The sequence below is a fragment of the Galdieria sulphuraria genome (assembly GCF_000341285.1).
Source record: "Galdieria sulphuraria unplaced genomic scaffold scaf_7, whole genome shotgun sequence".
NCBI classification, from domain to species: Eukaryota; Rhodophyta; class Bangiophyceae; order Galdieriales; family Galdieriaceae; genus Galdieria; species Galdieria sulphuraria.
This window is the reverse complement of record NW_005178468.1, coordinates 134795-151160: the sequence shown is the minus strand read 5'-3', so window position 1 is coordinate 151160 and position 16366 is coordinate 134795. Positions and strand designations below refer to the sequence as shown.

At 38.7% G+C, this 16366-nt stretch overlaps 8 protein-coding genes across 8 annotated transcripts; 5 read left to right on the top strand and 3 right to left on the bottom strand.

Annotated features, from left to right (window-relative positions):
* Positions 1-240: 240 nt before the first annotated feature.
* Positions 241-1075, top strand: Gasu_12430 (uncharacterized protein). The gene has a single exon (XM_005708034.1). It carries the CDS (start codon positions 354-356, stop codon positions 768-770), a length of 417 nt encoding a protein of 138 aa, XP_005708091.1. The 5' UTR covers positions 241-353; the 3' UTR covers positions 771-1075.
* A 5-nt stretch (positions 1076-1080) lies between these two features.
* Positions 1081-5935, top strand: Gasu_12420 (SNF2 domain-containing protein). Its single transcript, XM_005708033.1, has 2 exons — positions 1081-4332; positions 4382-5935. Exons 1-2 carry the CDS (start codon positions 1087-1089, stop codon positions 5729-5731), a joined length of 4596 nt encoding a protein of 1531 aa, XP_005708090.1. The 5' UTR covers positions 1081-1086; the 3' UTR covers positions 5732-5935.
* Positions 5936-5990: 55 nt separating this feature from the next.
* On the top strand, positions 5991-7135 carry Gasu_12410 (uncharacterized protein). The gene is made up of 2 exons (XM_005708032.1): positions 5991-6288; positions 6335-7135. The coding sequence occupies exons 1-2, from the start codon at positions 6123-6125 to the stop codon at positions 6487-6489; spliced, it is 321 nt and encodes a 106-aa protein (XP_005708089.1). The 5' UTR covers positions 5991-6122; the 3' UTR covers positions 6490-7135.
* Positions 7136-7170: 35 nt separating this feature from the next.
* Gasu_12400 (uncharacterized protein) lies at positions 7171-9385 on the top strand. The gene is made up of 2 exons (XM_005708031.1): positions 7171-7731; positions 7792-9385. The coding sequence occupies exons 1-2, from the start codon at positions 7233-7235 to the stop codon at positions 8769-8771; spliced, it is 1479 nt and encodes a 492-aa protein (XP_005708088.1). The 5' UTR covers positions 7171-7232; the 3' UTR covers positions 8772-9385.
* Positions 9386-9389: 4 nt separating this feature from the next.
* On the bottom strand, positions 9390-10510 carry Gasu_12390 (methyltransferase). The gene is made up of 5 exons (XM_005708030.1): positions 10463-10510; positions 10339-10414; positions 10083-10290; positions 9713-10028; positions 9390-9660 (listed from the first exon to the last, which is right to left on the bottom strand). Exons 1-5 carry the CDS (start codon positions 10485-10487, stop codon positions 9515-9517), a joined length of 771 nt encoding a protein of 256 aa, XP_005708087.1. The 5' UTR covers positions 10488-10510; the 3' UTR covers positions 9390-9514.
* A 6-nt stretch (positions 10511-10516) lies between these two features.
* Gasu_12380 (pyrroline-5-carboxylate reductase) lies at positions 10517-11550 on the bottom strand. The gene has a single exon (XM_005708029.1). It carries the CDS (start codon positions 11396-11398, stop codon positions 10577-10579), a length of 822 nt encoding a protein of 273 aa, XP_005708086.1. The 5' UTR covers positions 11399-11550; the 3' UTR covers positions 10517-10576.
* A 10-nt stretch (positions 11551-11560) lies between these two features.
* Positions 11561-13149, top strand: Gasu_12370 (zinc finger (C3HC4-type RING finger) family protein). The gene is made up of 2 exons (XM_005708028.1): positions 11561-11815; positions 11870-13149. Exons 1-2 carry the CDS (start codon positions 11576-11578, stop codon positions 12683-12685), a joined length of 1056 nt encoding a protein of 351 aa, XP_005708085.1. The 5' UTR covers positions 11561-11575; the 3' UTR covers positions 12686-13149.
* On the bottom strand, positions 12640-16350 carry Gasu_12360 (tubulin binding protein). The gene is made up of 2 exons (XM_005708027.1): positions 14355-16350; positions 12640-14308 (listed from the first exon to the last, which is right to left on the bottom strand). Exons 1-2 carry the CDS (start codon positions 16295-16297, stop codon positions 12682-12684), a joined length of 3570 nt encoding a protein of 1189 aa, XP_005708084.1. The 5' UTR covers positions 16298-16350; the 3' UTR covers positions 12640-12681.
* Between the last annotated feature and the right edge of the window lie 16 nt (positions 16351-16366).

The window sequence follows — 16366 nt, the reverse complement described above, 5'->3', positions numbered from 1 at the left end:
TGATTTTAAAAATAAGCATTTCTACCTTTCTCTCAGTACTTGACAATCAGATGATAAAAGCATCCAATTTTCGTTTCAATAAAAATATGTACTTATGCGATTTTCATTTCCTGTATAATGTGAAAAGAGAGCAGCAAAGTGTTTCATTTTTGTCATAGAGACTTTCGAACTTTTACAAAGTACAACTTTTCGTTTCTCTATGTAAACTGTTCAAGGTAACTAATCGTTACAAAGTTAACTTGTGGCTTTCTTCTCGTCTAGGAACGACCATAATCGCTTCATTTCGATTGGTTTCCATCAATCAGTGAAGTCTGTAGAGCTCGTATCAATTTTTTGTCCAAGTATTTGCCGCTATGGAAACATTAGTAGCTTGGTCATTTTATTGTCCGACAGTGCTTTCTTCTCAAGTAAAAATTTCCTCTCAAAGGTTTCCTCGCAAGTGTCCAAGTTGCTCTTATGGAGGTTGCATATTGCGCCGCCGAGTTACCTGGAAAGTAACCAAGAACTCGTCTCACTCTGGAATAAGTTTAGGAGAAACACGCAGTTGTGTAATTTGCGAAAGTGATATTTATTGTAAAACAGAAATTGGTCGCCCGAAGCCCTCAGTAACCGGAAAGCCTGGAAAGCTGGACTTCTCGAAAGGAGGATCAGAAGCGGGTCAAGCTCAAAGAGAAAGAGGAGGTGTTGCAGTCAAAGTTAAACCCAAACGTAAAACCAAAAAGGAGAAAAAAGGAAGAGTTGGAACACAATTGGCGCGTTTTGTTGCATAACGATGATATTCATACATTCGACTACGTCATAACAGCTATTGTAAGTGTCGTAAAGACCGTGTCTAGAAAGAAAGCACATAGAGTGACTATGGAAGCTCACAGCTGTGGCGTTTCAACAGTAACTACCACGTGGAAGCAACTGGCAGAAGAGTACTGCTTAGGTTTGCAGAGATACGGCTTGACCACTTCTATTGCACCAGATAGCTTATTCAAGCCATAACCAAATAAAATGTTTTGGGATATTCAAACTTGAACTATTTCGAGACATTTTTCAACTTTTTGTTTAGAAAATGCGAAATTTCTAAGCAATGGTTGGATGATACTTGGAATGACAACACCAAGCAATAGAAAGAGAAAGAGAGTCACTAGAAAGGCAGGACCAGTTTTCACAAGTTTCTGTGAAATTTCTGAAGACCAGATTGATGTTGGTGAAGGTCCGTGGTGCCTGTTATGGCCTTTTATGAGGGAAGTTCAGGGTACTGACGACCAGTTGCAAACTATGTCTCTCGCAAACTTGTATTACTGTGGTGAACAGACACTGGAAGGTCGTTTCTGGAGAGTTTCTATTGACTCTAATGAGTCTAGAGAACGAACAGAAGACTTTGCTATAAAGATCTGGGAGGGAGTTTCAACACAGGAAAGTGAAAAGTCCTTGATATCTGTAAACTGCTCCTTTTTTGTAAAAAGTTCACATAGGACGAACTTTTATACTTATTCAGGTGAAGTTATTTTGTGTGATCGCTTAGCGAAAGCAATTCGATATTTAGCAGACAACCACTTCTTGGCTGCAAGAGTTGTCACGTATAGTTTATATGACGAAGATTTGACCTTTCCAGAAAGAAGCTGTTTTAGAGTAGAATTTTATTTTACTGAGAAGCTTTTCTTAAATGCACCAAAATCAGCAACGGAGTATCGAAAACTATCGGTATTCACTCACGTGAGAATCTTGATGTCTTGGTTGCACTCTGATATCAGTACCTTTACGTTGTTCTCGGAAGCCTTTTGTTGTCAAGATGCTCATTTAATTTTAGATTCTCTATGGTTCAATCGAGTTTGCGAGACAATTCAGTTGGAAAGACAGAAGTCTTCGAGTAACCTTTGGGAATTAGAGAGGTCACAAATGACTCTTTTAGAACAACAGTTAAGTATTATCCTTCGACCCTATCAAAGAAAGGCTATTTCATGGATGTTGTACAGAGAAGAAATGTCGACAATGAATATGAATGGTGAAGAGAGTAATCCATTGTGGTTTCCAATGTTTTCAAAAAACTCAGATAGTAACATATCCTTCTTTTACAATCCTTGTACAGGACAGGTATCTAAAAAGAGCTTTGAGCCTTTTATGGATATCCGGGGTGGAATACTGGCAGATGAAATGGGTTTAGGAAAGACCGTTGAAGTATTGTCTTTGATCATATTGACTTTAACAAAGAGAAAAGAAGTCACTTCCTTGGAGAAACCGGAACGTGTATTTTGGGGTGGAAACTTGGACTCCTTTTCAGATAAAGACAAAGTGGAAGCTTTCTCTTTTGTGACCAGTACTCAAAACGTCGAAAAGTGTTCTTGCTGCCAAGAATTGACAGTTAATGATCATGTACCCGAAGAATTCCACTCTTTGTTCGTGCGATGTGATGAATGTGGAAAAGTAGAACATGCTTGGTGTGCCAACTATCGGTTTGAGCGTGCCATAAGAGTGTTGCAAGCGTCGCCACATTTGTGTTATCAATGTGAAGCAGACTACAAATCTCAAAAGGTTTTGCAGAGTCATGCCACTCTCATTGTATGTCCTTCTGCTATCTTAGGACAATGGGAAGAAGAGATTGAGCGAAATACAAAAACTGTTATTTATCATTATACCTATAGAGGAATGAAAGAGTCTGGATATGTACCTGCAAGGACACTCGCAGAGATGGATATTGTTTTGACCACATATGAAGCTTTGAGAAATGACTTGAATAGAGTTGACCTCGGAAGTGGGCCCTCACTAAGATATGCTAAAGTATTCCGAGCTGTACCTACTCCACTATGCAGGATTGAATGGTTTCGCATTTGTTTGGATGAAGCCCAAATAGTGGAAGGTGGTTCGTCTGGCGCAGCTGATATGGCGCAGTACTTAAGTGGAACTCGAAGATGGTGTGTGACTGGCACTCCTATTCATAAGGATATGTCCGACTTTTATGGCTTATTGAAGTTCCTTCAAGTTGTTCCTTTTCAAGATCATTTTTGGTGGAATCGTTTTGTTTGGAAGCCAGCTCTTTTTGGAAATGATCAGAATTTGAGACGACTTGTAGATCGATTGGTGTGGAGAAATACGAAGAATATTGTGTACAATGAGTTGAATCTGCCACCTCAATCGACCCTGAAAGTAATATTGTCATTTGGTCCGATAGAGAGACATTTTTATGATCGACAGTATGAACTTTGTGTGGAAGAAGCATCCAGGCTTCTCTTTAGCCAAGGAAAGTTTCAAAATGGAGTGAGTAGTTTGGAAGACTTTTCAAAAGATTCGGTTATGGGCGAGAAGCTGTTTTTCCGTTTATTAAGACTTCGGCAAGCTTGTTGTCATCCTCAGGTTGGTTCTGATGGTATTCGAGTGTTGCAGAAGAGTACCATGACTATGCAAGAAGTTTTGGAAGCTCTCGTACAAAGGAGGACTGTAGAAGTTTCGGAAGCGCAACGTTCCTACATTGCATCTATGAATGGATTGGCTGCTTTGCATATATTGCAAGAAAATCTTATCAAGGCTGTCGATATCTACAGAAATGTTTTGCGCTTTGCTAAGGAAAATGAAGAACACGTAACTATGGACTCTTTACAAAAGTTGCATGTTTTACACAATTTGAGTCAAGTACTAGAAATGATAGAGTCAAAGATAGATGACAAGAGTCAGTCCTCAAAAGATAATAACCTCAACAGTTACAAGGCAGTTGGTAGAACTTTGGAGGAGTCCGAATACAAAACTGAAATGCAGGAATTAGAAGCACGCTATACATCCGAGAAGTTGGCCAAATTATCCAAAGCCAAAGCATCGTATGAAGCCAGTAAAATGTCGAGTGAGGAATTGATTGCTAAACGTGCAACAATTCCTTGGTGGATGGAGGTTTTAGCTGAAATGGTAGCTAACAACAAGTCTTTGGAGGAACAAATAATGGAACAGATACGATCACAATTACTTTATAGTTCTCAGGGAGTCTTCACGGAAACATCCATAGTTTCTCGTTTTCATAGTCTTGAAGGTTTACGGTATGTATTGATGAATGAACTAGAAAAAAGAGATCGATGCCGCTTGGAGTTGTTGGAAACATTAGAAAATTTGCCAGGTGCACGAACACCCACAACTAGCGAGATCATGGCTTCTGGTAATTGCAGATATTGTCGAGTAGAAGGTGATGGTCCGGCATGTTGTCATTGTATAGCCAAGGAGAAATTTTTGGCTTACGAACGTAGTTTGTTCTTAGTTCGCATGATAAATATTGGTAGAAAATGCAACACCAGTCATGGAAGGTATGGTGTTATCTCAGAAGGGGATGAAGGTGCCAGATTGCAAAGTGAAATTGAAAAGGTAAGTAAAGGAATCTTTTCAATTTTATACCTTACTTTGCTTTATCCAGATCCTGAAGATTATAAAGTCTTGTATACGAAGGCATTATCGCAAAAGATTCTCATGGTTGAAGGACATGGAACGGCATTTTCAAGAAGTCGAAGCACTTAAGGAAGAATTTCGTGAATGTCACGTTTATTTTGAAGCACAACACGACTTTCTATCAGCATTAGATGAGCTTGAAATGTCTAAAATGAGAATTTCACTTAAGATATCGGACCAAGACCAGAAAAGAAAAAATGTTGACTCTTATCAAATAAGTCCAAGTCAAGTTGGTAGTCTTTTCATGCAATTTGAACATGACAGAAGCTTAGCTGAAGTCGACTTTCAACATAAACGCAGTCAATTGCTATTTCTAAAACGTTTGAGAGCAGAACAGGAAAGTTGTAATCAGGAGGGAAAAGAAGATGATACTGTAAGAATGCAGCCTTGTCCAGTCTGTTGGAGAGAGCTGGAAGCACAAATTGTGATTCTTCCTTGTGGTCATCGCTTCTGTGCAGAATGTGTGTCTCACATGGTTCAACAAAGAATATCGGAACAAGTTGAAATTCAAAAAAAGAGCGAATCGGAGCAATATATATCTTGTCCATCTTGTCGTGTTAGTGTTATCGTAAACGAGTTGTGTTACATTGAAAGAAAGAGTGAGGATGAGTCTTGTATAAGAAAAATTGAGAGGATATGTTCGATTGATGGTAATAGGATGGAGGAAGGTGCCGAAAATTGGACTACACAACAGTTTTATTCTTTATGGAAATCTCTACAAGGTGATTCTGTTCGGGACTCTTTTGGTACCAAAATTTCAGCGTTTGCGATTTATTTAAAAATGATTATAGAACGGGACACAGACGCGAAGTGTATTGTATTTTCAGAATGGAATGATGTTCTTGAAATAGTTTCTCGGGCTCTTGAGAGGATGAATGTGGTTTTTACTCGGACCGAACAAAGACGAGGAAAAAGCTTCGAAACAGTTCTTCGTAAATTTCGAACCAACTTCGAAATTCGGGTTCTTTTACTTCCGGTACGAAGTGGGAGTAACGGTTTGAATTTGACAGAAGCTACACACGTTTTTTTGATTGAGCCGTTGTTAACGGACTCGTTGGAAGCCCAAGCAATAGGTAGAGTTCATCGAATTGGCCAGAAGAAACCAACATTTGTTCATCGTTTCCTTATCGAGAATACTATTGAAGAGAAGGTTGATGAATTGAGAAGAAAAAAGAGAGCAAGTTCAATTCAGAATAATAGCAAAGCATTAAATGTAAGAGGTAGTAGGACCATGGCAGCGGAGGAGGTTCTAACGGTTCAAGACCTGTACTTATTGTTTCCATCGGAACAGCAACAATATACAGTTGATTCTAGATGAGTTTGTCGCTTTGAAAAATTTTGTTATCTGTCAAATTGATTTAGTCAGTATTTTATTCGGTTTATTTAAAGTGCTGTACATAGCCTTTCCATACTATAAATATACACATCATTTTTATTTCTCTTGATGGAAGGAGGTATTGAAACAAAAGCTAGGAAAGAAGATAACGACTGAGGAGGATTGAATAAATGAATGTTGCGTTTCGCAACTGCTGCGAATTGCATCTCTTCAAGAAAAAAAATGACGCATGCATTTGTAGAAAATTGTGCTCTGATTGGCTAATCGCATTTTTTTGGCGGCAAAAGTTGGAAGGGGGAGCGCTTCCGGAGATCCCTGACTGCAACTGTTCAACTTGTTTGATAGAGCTGAGTCATGTTGTGTTATTGAGATTATGTGGTCTTTAAATCTTCAAAATATGGAAGAATACGGTGATGAAGATGGTTGTGTAACTCCAACTTCACAAGCGATACGAGTTTCTCTAGATAGACCGCCATCTCCGCCAAAGAAAAGGCATAAGAAACCTGACAGGATCGGAAAGAACTTGGAATTTGGAAAGAGTGAGTTGTCGAAGAGAACTTTTTTTTGGACTTAACGTGTTTACAGGTAAGTATTGGAGAAATAGTTCTAGTGAAGTGCGACGTTACAGTTGGTCGGGGAAGTGTTCCTCCTGTGGTGAGTTGAGCAAGTTGCGACCTGGGCGGACAATCTGTTTTCGATTAGACTGTGCACTCCATCATGTTGGTTCTAAGCTGGATTGAGGAAATGCGTTGAGAGGCTGATCTAGGGAGAATATAGTTTATTGTGATGACGGTAGGAGTTTCTTGGTCCTTTAAAGAATCAGCGAATTTAGAAATGGAGGAAGTTTCGTTCTGAAAAGTTGTTAGCTGCTTGAAAAGTATTGTCACAAATTGGGGAGATGAAAGGGGTTGATTATTATAGGGTACTTGTCCTTGTCGGGGGAAATATCTATTAGGGTTTTGGTCCAACGGAATGTATCAAGAAGCCTTTTATTACCTTGCAACATATTTGAATGTATAGCAGCCATTAATAATAATAATAATAATAATGAACATGGGAATCGTATGAATAAACCTAATTGTATATGACGTAACCAAACACTTTTGTCGAATTTGATATTTCAATGAATGCTCAAAAGGATTATCGTCAGTTATGTGAGCGCTTTACCAGCAGTGTTGGTTACTGGGATAAGGGAGAAGGCGTTTCACCAACCGATACTCAATTTTGCGACTTCATCACACAAGTTGCTCGGGTACCGCTTTACACTCCTCAAGAAAATCAATCTTTGTGGATAGTATTTTTTGAAAATAATGTTATCAGTCACTTTCTTGACTGTTTGAAGCAGTTCCCTTCAAGTCATTTGTTGCAGATTACTGTATTGTCATCTTTGTCGCTTCTTTTGCAAAATATCGAGGAAAAGTCGATATTGATTGGAATCCTTTCAAAGGAAGCCTTCAACCAAATACTTGGCTTCTCTTTTGATATGAACAACGAGGAAGTTGCGACACACTTTGTAGATCTTCTAAAAGCAACAACCTTTATACTGGATGAGGAAACCTTGAGGTTCTTGTATGATTCCACAAGCCAATCCTTTCCATTGTATCAACTTGTTGCTCAACTAGTTGACTATCCGGAACATATGATCTCTGTTAATGCTCGTTTGGCTACCCTAAAAATATATCAGTTGCAAGATAAAGAACTAGAGCAGTTTTTGCAAAACAGCACTGTGAGCAAGGAGTTTCTGCAGCAGCGTATAAATCAGCTATTAACTTGTTCAAGGAATATGATCGATTTTTGGAAAGAAGAAAGAGAAGAACAAGAGCCATATCATCTAAGTAATCTATGGACACGTTTCATTGAAAATGTTGAATATTTGCTCGATCTTGTGCTGGTTTTAGAACCCCGCTTTCATATTCATCTATTAGAAAGATTAGACAGTGAGTTGATACAAGTATTTATCAACTGCATACTGGATACCCAAGGTTGGAGTGAAATTATTTTATAACTGTTTCCAATATTTGCTCACTTTAATGGCATTCTAGGCAAGAACAAAGAGCCTATTTTTCCCATATTGATAGAACTGAGTGTAGTATTTCAGCAACTTTTGGAAAAGTCCGACAAGTCGGAGACTATCTTTGATTACTTCTTTTGTAATTCTGCATTTTGCAAGCAATGTAAACCATTCGTAGAAGCAGTTATGGGATATATGCAGAAATCTTCGGATGAAATGATTATCTATGCTTGTTCTATTCAGTTGGAAATTTGTCTGAATTGGTTTATCCAGTGTCTTTCTAGAATAACTTCACAGATCAAAGCAAAGACTGTTCCTTCAAAGTCATCTTTGAGTTCACGAAATGTGAAACCCAAAGATGATAAACAGAAGGAAAGACCAGTTCCATCTATAGAGCATCTTTGGGATAGAAATGGTTTGGCAGAGTTAGTATGGACTCATTGTCTTGCGCGGTTTTTACGAAAGGATGCTGAAATGTTCTTACAATTGAGTTGGAGATGTTTGCGATCATTTGGACGGATTGCCTTACATTTGATAGAATTGTGCAGCTCATCGCAACTTAAGCGGAGTATTGTGAAGGCCTTGTTGTTGCAACTCAATGAGGAATTTTCGCTGCCTGAATCAGCCAAGTTTTCATATCGTTCATATCACTTGATGGATCTTTTGGTTCCTTTGGCAGGACCTTATTCTTGGAAGGATCTTTTACTGGACAAAGAAATCTTTCATTCTCAGTTACTCGGCTCTGTTATGAAAGACTTGAATGATGTTCATTGTCTACTAGCGAACAAATGGCCTGTAGAAGAAGCCGCAAAGTTTGAGTGTCTTTATACAGTGGTTCGAGTATTTATTTGTGTTCGGTTGATAGATGGGGTTTCGAGTAGGTATTGGTTGAGAGATCTTCGTAAACTTTTAAAAGGTCAATATCGAGTTATGTTAAATTTGGAAGAGTTTTTGAGAAAAGGAGGAATTTTACAGGAAATCTTGCAGGAAGATGTAGAGACTGCCAAGTAAAATGTATTTCGAGTCAATACTGAGAATTGTCAAACATTTCTGTTGAACATTTTTTATGAGTTGAAAAGGAATACGTTTCAGTTATGACGACACCTTTTCTTCTATTCTTGGCATACAAAATTGACTAGCAATTTGTAAAAAAATTATAGTGCAGAGGAACCATAAACTACTCAGAGAGATACAATTTCAGTCAAATACGAAAGGTCATAACAAGCTAAGAGCACTACATATTATTTGGCAGAGCTCGTAGAAGAATGAGTTACAGGCTGACTGCCACCGCCGACGTCCTCAACCGAACTACCAACTTCACTCGAGGAGCCCAACTCCTTATCAATTTCGTAAACCAAAGGAACCACTAACACAAGGGCGGAAGTTGCACCAATCCAAGCCAGATTGCCGGTAAAGCGCAAAAGTCTTTTAGAATAATGTGTCACTGACTCCACAATCTCCGCAGTACGCTGATAAGTATCTGATTCGGTTATCACTTCTTTAAATTCTTCAAAGCGAGCCTGAAACTTCTCTATAGCTGTTGGCTCTTTTGGTTCCAGAAAAGCATCTTCAGTTAGCTCAAACAGTTTGGGCATCTTCAATATGCGCAAATGATTCGTCGACGGACCAAGTGAAACAACACTTTTTAACAAATCCAAAAGTTTGATAATATATTCTCAACTCTTTCTACAAACAGCCACTTTCTGGATAGTTTGAGTTAAGATTTATTCCCCGAATATACGAAAATACATATTTTATACGGACACTTTCTTTTGAAAGCAGTCTTGTAACCAGCGTCGTTCCATTTTCTTTCCCAGCTTCCTGTTTTCTATTCTTCTTTCGACAGTCTTTAGATTTTCTGTATTCATTCCTTGCGATTCAAACAACTCCTGAACTTGATCTACATGGCACCTTGAGCAAATTCAAAGCCAAAACCACTCTTTTTCAGTTACCTATGCGAAAGAAATAGGAAAAAGTTCCGTCTTGACGGACAAACCACTGGTCTTCGAGTTGATTTTCCTTTGAAAACCGTTTCTCTGCCAAGTCACCTTTGCAAAAGTCTCGAAATAATATCCAACCTCCGGGTCTTAATACGCTGCATATATTCTCAATAACAATTTTGTGCTGCGTCGGTGTCATAGCCGAAAGTGAAAAGAATAATATTGCAACATCAAGTTGAGCTTCAAGTGGTACATGGTTTTTCAAAGGTTCTTTAGAAACATCACTCACGAAACAGTGAATGCGCTTGCAATCAAAGGCTGGGTTGTCCTATAGAACAAACTTCATATAACACAAAAATGGATCAACTGTGAACAAACCAACTTGTAACAGTCGAACGGCTTCTTCAGAAATATCACAAGCATAGAAGTAAATGGAGTTGTTTAAACTTAGAATGGGAAATAACGTGTTTCCAACTCCACAACCTACTTCCAACATATACAGAGCACGCCCTTCACTTTCTGCAAGATGCGTCCAACTTTTAAGAAGATCATAAAATCCATCTTCTGAAGTCTCATTCAAAGTCCAATATCTTAAGGAACGATAGATTACGCCATATTACGAAACTTGTTCTAAATACCTGTCTCTAAAGAATCGAACACCATTGCGTTTGTAAAACAAGTCCCAGTTCTTCTTACTCTCGACAACATATTTCTCTTTCCAAAATGAGACAAGTCTACATACAAAACTTGGCGATGACTTACCTTTCCAAAATGAAGTCACCACCATCATTCAGAAATAGACCATCAATAAAAAGGCATTTTCCATTTTTCTTTATTAACCAGTGACAACATTTAAGCTACTTTCTCTCCATATCGTTACTTGCTTCCACCCAGTTCCTTCGCTCTATTAGTGGCAGCAGTAACTGCTTGGATAACAGCGTTACGAAAGTGATGTTTTTCTAAAGTAGAAGTTCCATGAATAGTAGTGCCACCTGGCGACTCCACTGCGTTGCGAAGTTTTGCTGGATGTTCGTTACCACTGGCCACCATCTTAGCTGCACCCAAAACTGTTTGTGTGGCTAAAGATAGTGAAACATCTCTGGGCAAGCCATTCAGAACACCACCATCTGCCAAAGCTTCAATAAACATATAGACATATGCTGGTCCACTTCCACTCACTCCTGTTACAGCGTCTAATAACTTTTCGGGTACACACTGAGCTAAGCCAACTGAAGAGAAAATCTTTTCTACGATTCTTTGATCATCAGCTGTTGCAAACGAACCACAAGAGAAGGCGACCGCAGCTTCTCCAACCAAACAAGGTGTATTTGGCATTACTCGAATAACTTTAGATTTACTAACTAAGTGCGACTCCAGTGTTCCGATGCCCACGCCCGCGCAAATGGAAACCAATAGGTGCTTTTCTGGTTTCCAACCGTCCTTCACAGACCTAAGAGCTTCAGGTACAACATCAGGCTTTACTGCCAAAACAATAACGTCAGAATCTAATAACTCAAAACTGTTTTTACAGGTTCCTACTCCCATTTTCTGAAACAGTTCCAGGCGAGATTCGACCACATCATAGACAGTAACAGCAGACCGATCGACTAGTTTCTTCTCTATAATACCTCGAACGATTGCTTCTGCCATAACACCTCCACCTAAGAAACCCAACTTGAAGGGAAAACGTTGTTCCATTTATCTAGTGTGTCTACAAATTGGTATTATTCTCAGTTACCCAAAACCACAAAACAAGATTTCTAAAATGTTATCATATTCAGTCACAAGGAAATGCGATACTTTTAAACTTTTGATTCACAAGATTAGAAGAAATACTATTGAAATCATCTTTTTTTGCACAAATGCTTTTTTCGGATGATCAATAAATATAAACTTATTCTTACTTTGGATGCAATGGGCAATAGTTGGTCCAACAGGAATGCCACTTCCAACCAAAACGTGCCAAACGGAACTCTTGGACCTCGACCTCCGCAAAACGCTGCTCAAAGAAACGAAATAAACCCCAGAATGTTATTTTACAATTCGGAGTTTGCTTGGAACTTTGGAGAAAATGTATTTGAAGGTCTAAGTCCATATAACTCGAATGCTTTGGACGTGAGTTTATCCCAGGATTTTCTACTTTGCTAACTTGCTCATCCGCTCTTAAAGATTCCACCTCCCTCTGTAGTGCACGAACGAACTGTTAGAAATGTGGTTCGTCTGTCTAAAAGCTCATTGCAATTGGTTCCAAGCACTTTGCCCAAGTGTTACGTTTTACAGTTTCACTTTGATACTCTAGTTGATTGTGGGATACTTACATATTTCTTGGCGAAAGAATTCCAAGATGATCATTTGCTTTCTTTTTCTTCACAGTGTTGCAGTCAACCTTCGATACAATACTTTCGTGCTGGACTAGGCCAGACATATCGTCAAGGAGAAGCTGAAGCTCTTAACTTTTCCAAGGTCGCTAAGGAGAGCCTTGTTTATCGTGAAACCGACGAATATCCGGTGATAGTTGAAATTAAGTGTAATCTATCAAACACTGGACAAGCTGGCACTTTAGGAACTGAACTTTCGAGTCGTTCCGAAAATAGTACGAATGAAGAGATCGAGGGATATTACATTTATTTATCTCTTGACAAAGAGCAAATATCTTCTGGTACATTCCCTTTGAGGGTTATAAAACAGAAAATCATCGTTCATGGAGTTATCTATGAGTTGGAGGAAATTTATGGTATTGACAGCGGAAATACAGCGACAGCACAGGGTTGCGTGTCGAGTACTTGCTACTCTGAAGATGGTACAAATTGTGCAATATGTTTGTCGCAACCAAGAGATACTGCCCTTTTACCTTGTAGACACATGTGCCTTTGTTCCGAGTGTGCACAAAGGCTTCGCTTTCAGTCTAATTCCTGTCCCATCTGTCGTCAATCAGTCCAATCCTTTTTACAGGTCAAAGGTTTGCAAAGTCATAAAAACAATTAAGGCGGTGACGAAGTATGAGATAAGGCCTTATTCCGAAGACATGGCATCGATGGAGGATCGAGACCAAAAGCAGCACAAAGCCGATTTCTTTGTTCTTTCAGCATGGTCGGGGAATTCTTATCCCATCCGACTTGTTCTAAAATTTGTATAGCTTGTTTATAGTTGCTCTCTCCGAGAGTTTGCATAAAGTGATCCTCGTATGTCACTAGTTGAACTTGCATTCTATCAGAAACAGACTGTCTCACTTTTGCGTAGGGATGAAGTAAGTACAGCATCAGACGTTGAAGAGCGACATGGCCAATGCCGTTATTATTATTATTATTATGAACCAAGGCTTCCACCAGCATTTCTGTAAAAGTCAAAAGCAGGTTGATGTCTTTTGAAGATTTTGTACATTGAATGAGAATAACAAACAACTCGTTTAGAATACTTTCTATTTCCGAATTAAATAATTCAGTTGTCTCCAATATCAAAGTTAGCATTCGAATGATCGGTATGAGGTTCCGATGAGTCTCGCTATCATTTGTTAGTATAAGTAGCAAATTTTTCAGGAGCAACGTTATTATATGAGAAGAATCATTAGCTCCGTCTCTCAAGTAGCATTCTATTGCTTTCCGTGCTTGCTTATTTTGTAAACCACTATTTCCCAAAGCAGCAAGAAATCCATAAAGGACAGGAAGTCCAAAAGATTCATTTCTCTTCAGTATCATTATTCCGCATTGGAAGAGACGGTCACAATCAAGAAACAAAGATGGCTCAAATTCATAAAGAATGTCATGTAATGTATCCAATTCAAATTTGTGCACGTAACACGGTTCAAGATTATTATGTAGAGTCTTTAAAGTTTCTGCTGCAATGAGTCGTGTCTTATCTATTTTTTCGAAACAGTTTCTTAAAAGTCGATGAATTCCATACTTCAGGAGGCTCTCAACTCTTTGTTTCATCTGATTGTTCATGGACGTGATTAACTCTTTAAAACATTTCATGCTCGCTATACGAACCCAACTGCCAATGTCACCACGGCTACCAGTAGTGTAGTCATCTATTCCCCCTAGAAGAAATTGTAATACGTTTTCTAACTCAGTAGACATGTAAATATCACTAGCATCTGCGGTTCTTAAGATATGAGTGGAAAAATGAGTAGCGGACTCAATACATGTGATTTTCAGTTCAACGACTTGATCGCTGTCTTCTTCCAGAGTCCCAGGGATTTCTATTTTGTTCGGCAGCTTCCCGAATTTGAGAAATTCTACAAGTAGTGCCATTCTAATCGATTCATTGCTTCCGGCAATCTCATAGTTCAAAATGCAAAATGGAACGTAACCGAGAGCCTTCAATAAGCCTCGTCGGTTTGAATTTCGTTCAGAACGAATGGAACAAATCATTTCGAGTACAATATCCACGATGCACTGCTCAATATCATCGACAGGTTTTCCATTTACTCTTTCTACGCAAAGGTAAGAACAGATAGATCCAAACGCTCTAGCTGCAGCATCTTGAACCTCATTATTTTCCGATTCTAAAATGTCGATTACTTTCCTGACAAACTGTGGTTCACAAAATAATCTTCTTTCGAAGAAACTTCCAAGCAACTGGCAAGTGGCGATTCGAATACAATCAAGACTAGTGCTGTTAACTTGGTCACAAATGAGCTGAATCAGATGTTGACGATAGTGGATTCATAATGCTCTTTAATTTCTCCTCGTCCTTGATGTAATGCAAAAGTTGGTGCATAGAAAGAAGCGAACCATGACAGACATCCGGTTCGTCCGAGAAAATATTTACAAATAACTGCTTCATAGTTGATTGGAAAATTTCTGACATGAAGTCAGAATCTTTGGTTAGTACAACGGCAAGAGATGTGGACGCCAAATGACGTATTGCAGCATCCCAATGTCGGGTTTTTCTATGGATCAATTCTTCTATCAAAGGAAGACGGTACCATTCATCATCAAGAAATGCTATAGTAGGTAGAACTTTTAGATAAGAATCCGACAAGTCATTGAGGGAAAAATAGTCTGCAGTAGTTATGACGCCTATTCCTTGGGAAACGAGGTTAGTTCTCCCTACAAGCTCTTGTAAAGCAGCTGCTGCTGCTCTTCTACAATTAAGCTCTCGATCAGTACATGCAACACAAACTACACTTGTAACTAGTTCTTTTAAGAACATAAGAGGAATACAAGAATTGTAGCTCCTAGCAAAGGCCCAACAAACGTAACAAGCTGCATCTCGCACCTGAGATCCATTATGAAGAGAGCCTTTAGCAAAGTCATATCTCAGTGCTTGAGATACGAATTTTACGACTATTTCCAGATATTCTTCACCAAAGATGCCACGCCTAGCACATTCAGCAAGAGTAAGACAAGCTCCATGCCAAAAATAACGATATTGTCTTCCAATATCAGTATCCAAAAGTGAAACTAGCATTTGCAAAGCTTGATCCGAAAAATTCTGTGGAAGTCTCATACAGATGCGACCGATTCCCTTTGCCACAGAATATCTTGTAACTGTGTGCTTGTCATCAAGCAGATGTAATAATGCTTCCATAATGGTGGCTAGGATGGTTCCAGTTTGTTCATCGATTGTATCATTTCGTGAAGTTTCTTGATTTGCATTTTCAGTTGTCTCTTTAGAGCCTTCATCATGAATTTTGATGTATCTTTTCTTGTGCAACCAGGAGGCACCCTTTTTGGGTAAAAATAGAAGAGCTAAACGCTGAATATTCTTAACACATAAATGACGAATGACAATATTCGTTGTCGCATTCATTATCTTGAAGTATGTAGTCAGCAGCCTTTCTGTTTTGCCAAAAAAATTGTTTGTCGTCCCAAATTCTATTATCCATGCAATGGTACGAAGATATCCTATTTGAGATATTTCTGAAATGTCTATCCTATCACATTGTTCCCATAATCTTAAAAACTCTTCCAAGTATATTGCTAAGTGACCTTGCATGTCCTGTCTCGTGAGAATCTTTGCAAGAAAATATGCAGCAGTGTATTGATTTTTGCTGGAAACGCTCAACATTTGTTTCGCAAAGGCTACAGCATCATCAATAAAAGCAGGTTCGTCTGATATTTCAGTAGATCTATCAAAGTCGTATATACGGAACGGAAGTAGTGATAGTTTCGACAACCACAAGAATAGGACATATGTAACTTGCCATGGAAAATATTCTAAAGTTCGCATTTCTTTAAATAATTTCCATAGTTGAAGCACAGTAAGGACGTCATCGACTTGACTTGGAAACAGCTTTGCAACAAACTTGAACCCGCGTACCTTTGAAATGTGATAGAGTGCTATAAAAGGTGAGCACAACAAATTGAAATCTTCTTCCTCCTTTGCATTCAAAGTACCAAACGAGTCTACATAAATTTTCAAGGCCTCTAGACTATGTTTCGTCCTAGAAGCAAGTTCGCTAACCAACTGACCCAATAGCTTATCTAATAAATGCGGACTGTCTTGAAACTTGTCACAAATCCGACACCAATTGTTAAGCTTGTCATATGTTTCTTCCTTTCGTCTTTTCTCAAAGTCATCTATAGGCCAAGAAATATTACAAAAGTCTATGCATGACAACTCACGTAAAAGAACATCCAAGGTCTGCTGCATCTTTCAGACTCAACAATATTCAATTATGATTTGGCGCCAACACAGAAATGATTTTCATCTGTAAAATTT

Bases quoted from the DNA above. Each gene is read 5' to 3' on its own strand.
- Gasu_12430 (XM_005708034.1), top strand. From the start codon at position 354: ATGGAAACATTAGTAGCTTGGTCATTTTATTGTCCGACAGTGCTTTCT.
- Gasu_12420 (XM_005708033.1), top strand. From the start codon at position 1,087: ATGATACTTGGAATGACAACACCAAGCAATAGAAAGAGAAAGAGAGTC. The intron at 4,333-4,381 runs GTAAGTAAAGGA...TGCTTTATCCAG, and splicing joins TGCAAAGTGAAATTGAAAAG to ATCCTGAAGATTATAAAGTC.
- Gasu_12410 (XM_005708032.1), top strand. From the start codon at position 6,123: ATGTGGTCTTTAAATCTTCAAAATATGGAAGAATACGGTGATGAAGAT. The intron at 6,289-6,334 runs GTGAGTTGTCGA...ACGTGTTTACAG, and splicing joins GAACTTGGAATTTGGAAAGA to GTAAGTATTGGAGAAATAGT.
- Gasu_12400 (XM_005708031.1), top strand. From the start codon at position 7,233: ATGAACAACGAGGAAGTTGCGACACACTTTGTAGATCTTCTAAAAGCA. The intron at 7,732-7,791 runs GTTGGAGTGAAA...ATGGCATTCTAG, and splicing joins CTGCATACTGGATACCCAAG to GCAAGAACAAAGAGCCTATT.
- Gasu_12390 (XM_005708030.1), bottom strand. From the start codon at position 10,487: ATGGTGGTGACTTCATTTTGGAAAG. The intron at 10,291-10,338 runs GTATTTAGAACA...TCGTTCCTTAAG, and splicing joins GTTCGATTCTTTAGAGACAG to ATATTGGACTTTGAATGAGA. The intron at 9,661-9,712 runs GTAACTGAAAAA...GGTGCCATGTAG, and splicing joins TTCCTATTTCTTTCGCATAG to ATCAAGTTCAGGAGTTGTTT.
- Gasu_12380 (XM_005708029.1), bottom strand. From the start codon at position 11,398: ATGGAACAACGTTTTCCCTTCAAGTTGGGTTTCTTAGGTGGAGGTGTT.
- Gasu_12370 (XM_005708028.1), top strand. From the start codon at position 11,576: ATGATCAATAAATATAAACTTATTCTTACTTTGGATGCAATGGGCAAT. The intron at 11,816-11,869 runs GTGAGTTTATCC...CCGCTCTTAAAG, and splicing joins ATAACTCGAATGCTTTGGAC to ATTCCACCTCCCTCTGTAGT.
- Gasu_12360 (XM_005708027.1), bottom strand. From the start codon at position 16,297: ATGCAGCAGACCTTGGATGTTCTTTTACGTGAGTTGTCATGCATAGAC. The intron at 14,309-14,354 runs GTCAACATCTGA...TAACAGCACTAG, and splicing joins AGCATTATGAATCCACTATC to TCTTGATTGTATTCGAATCG.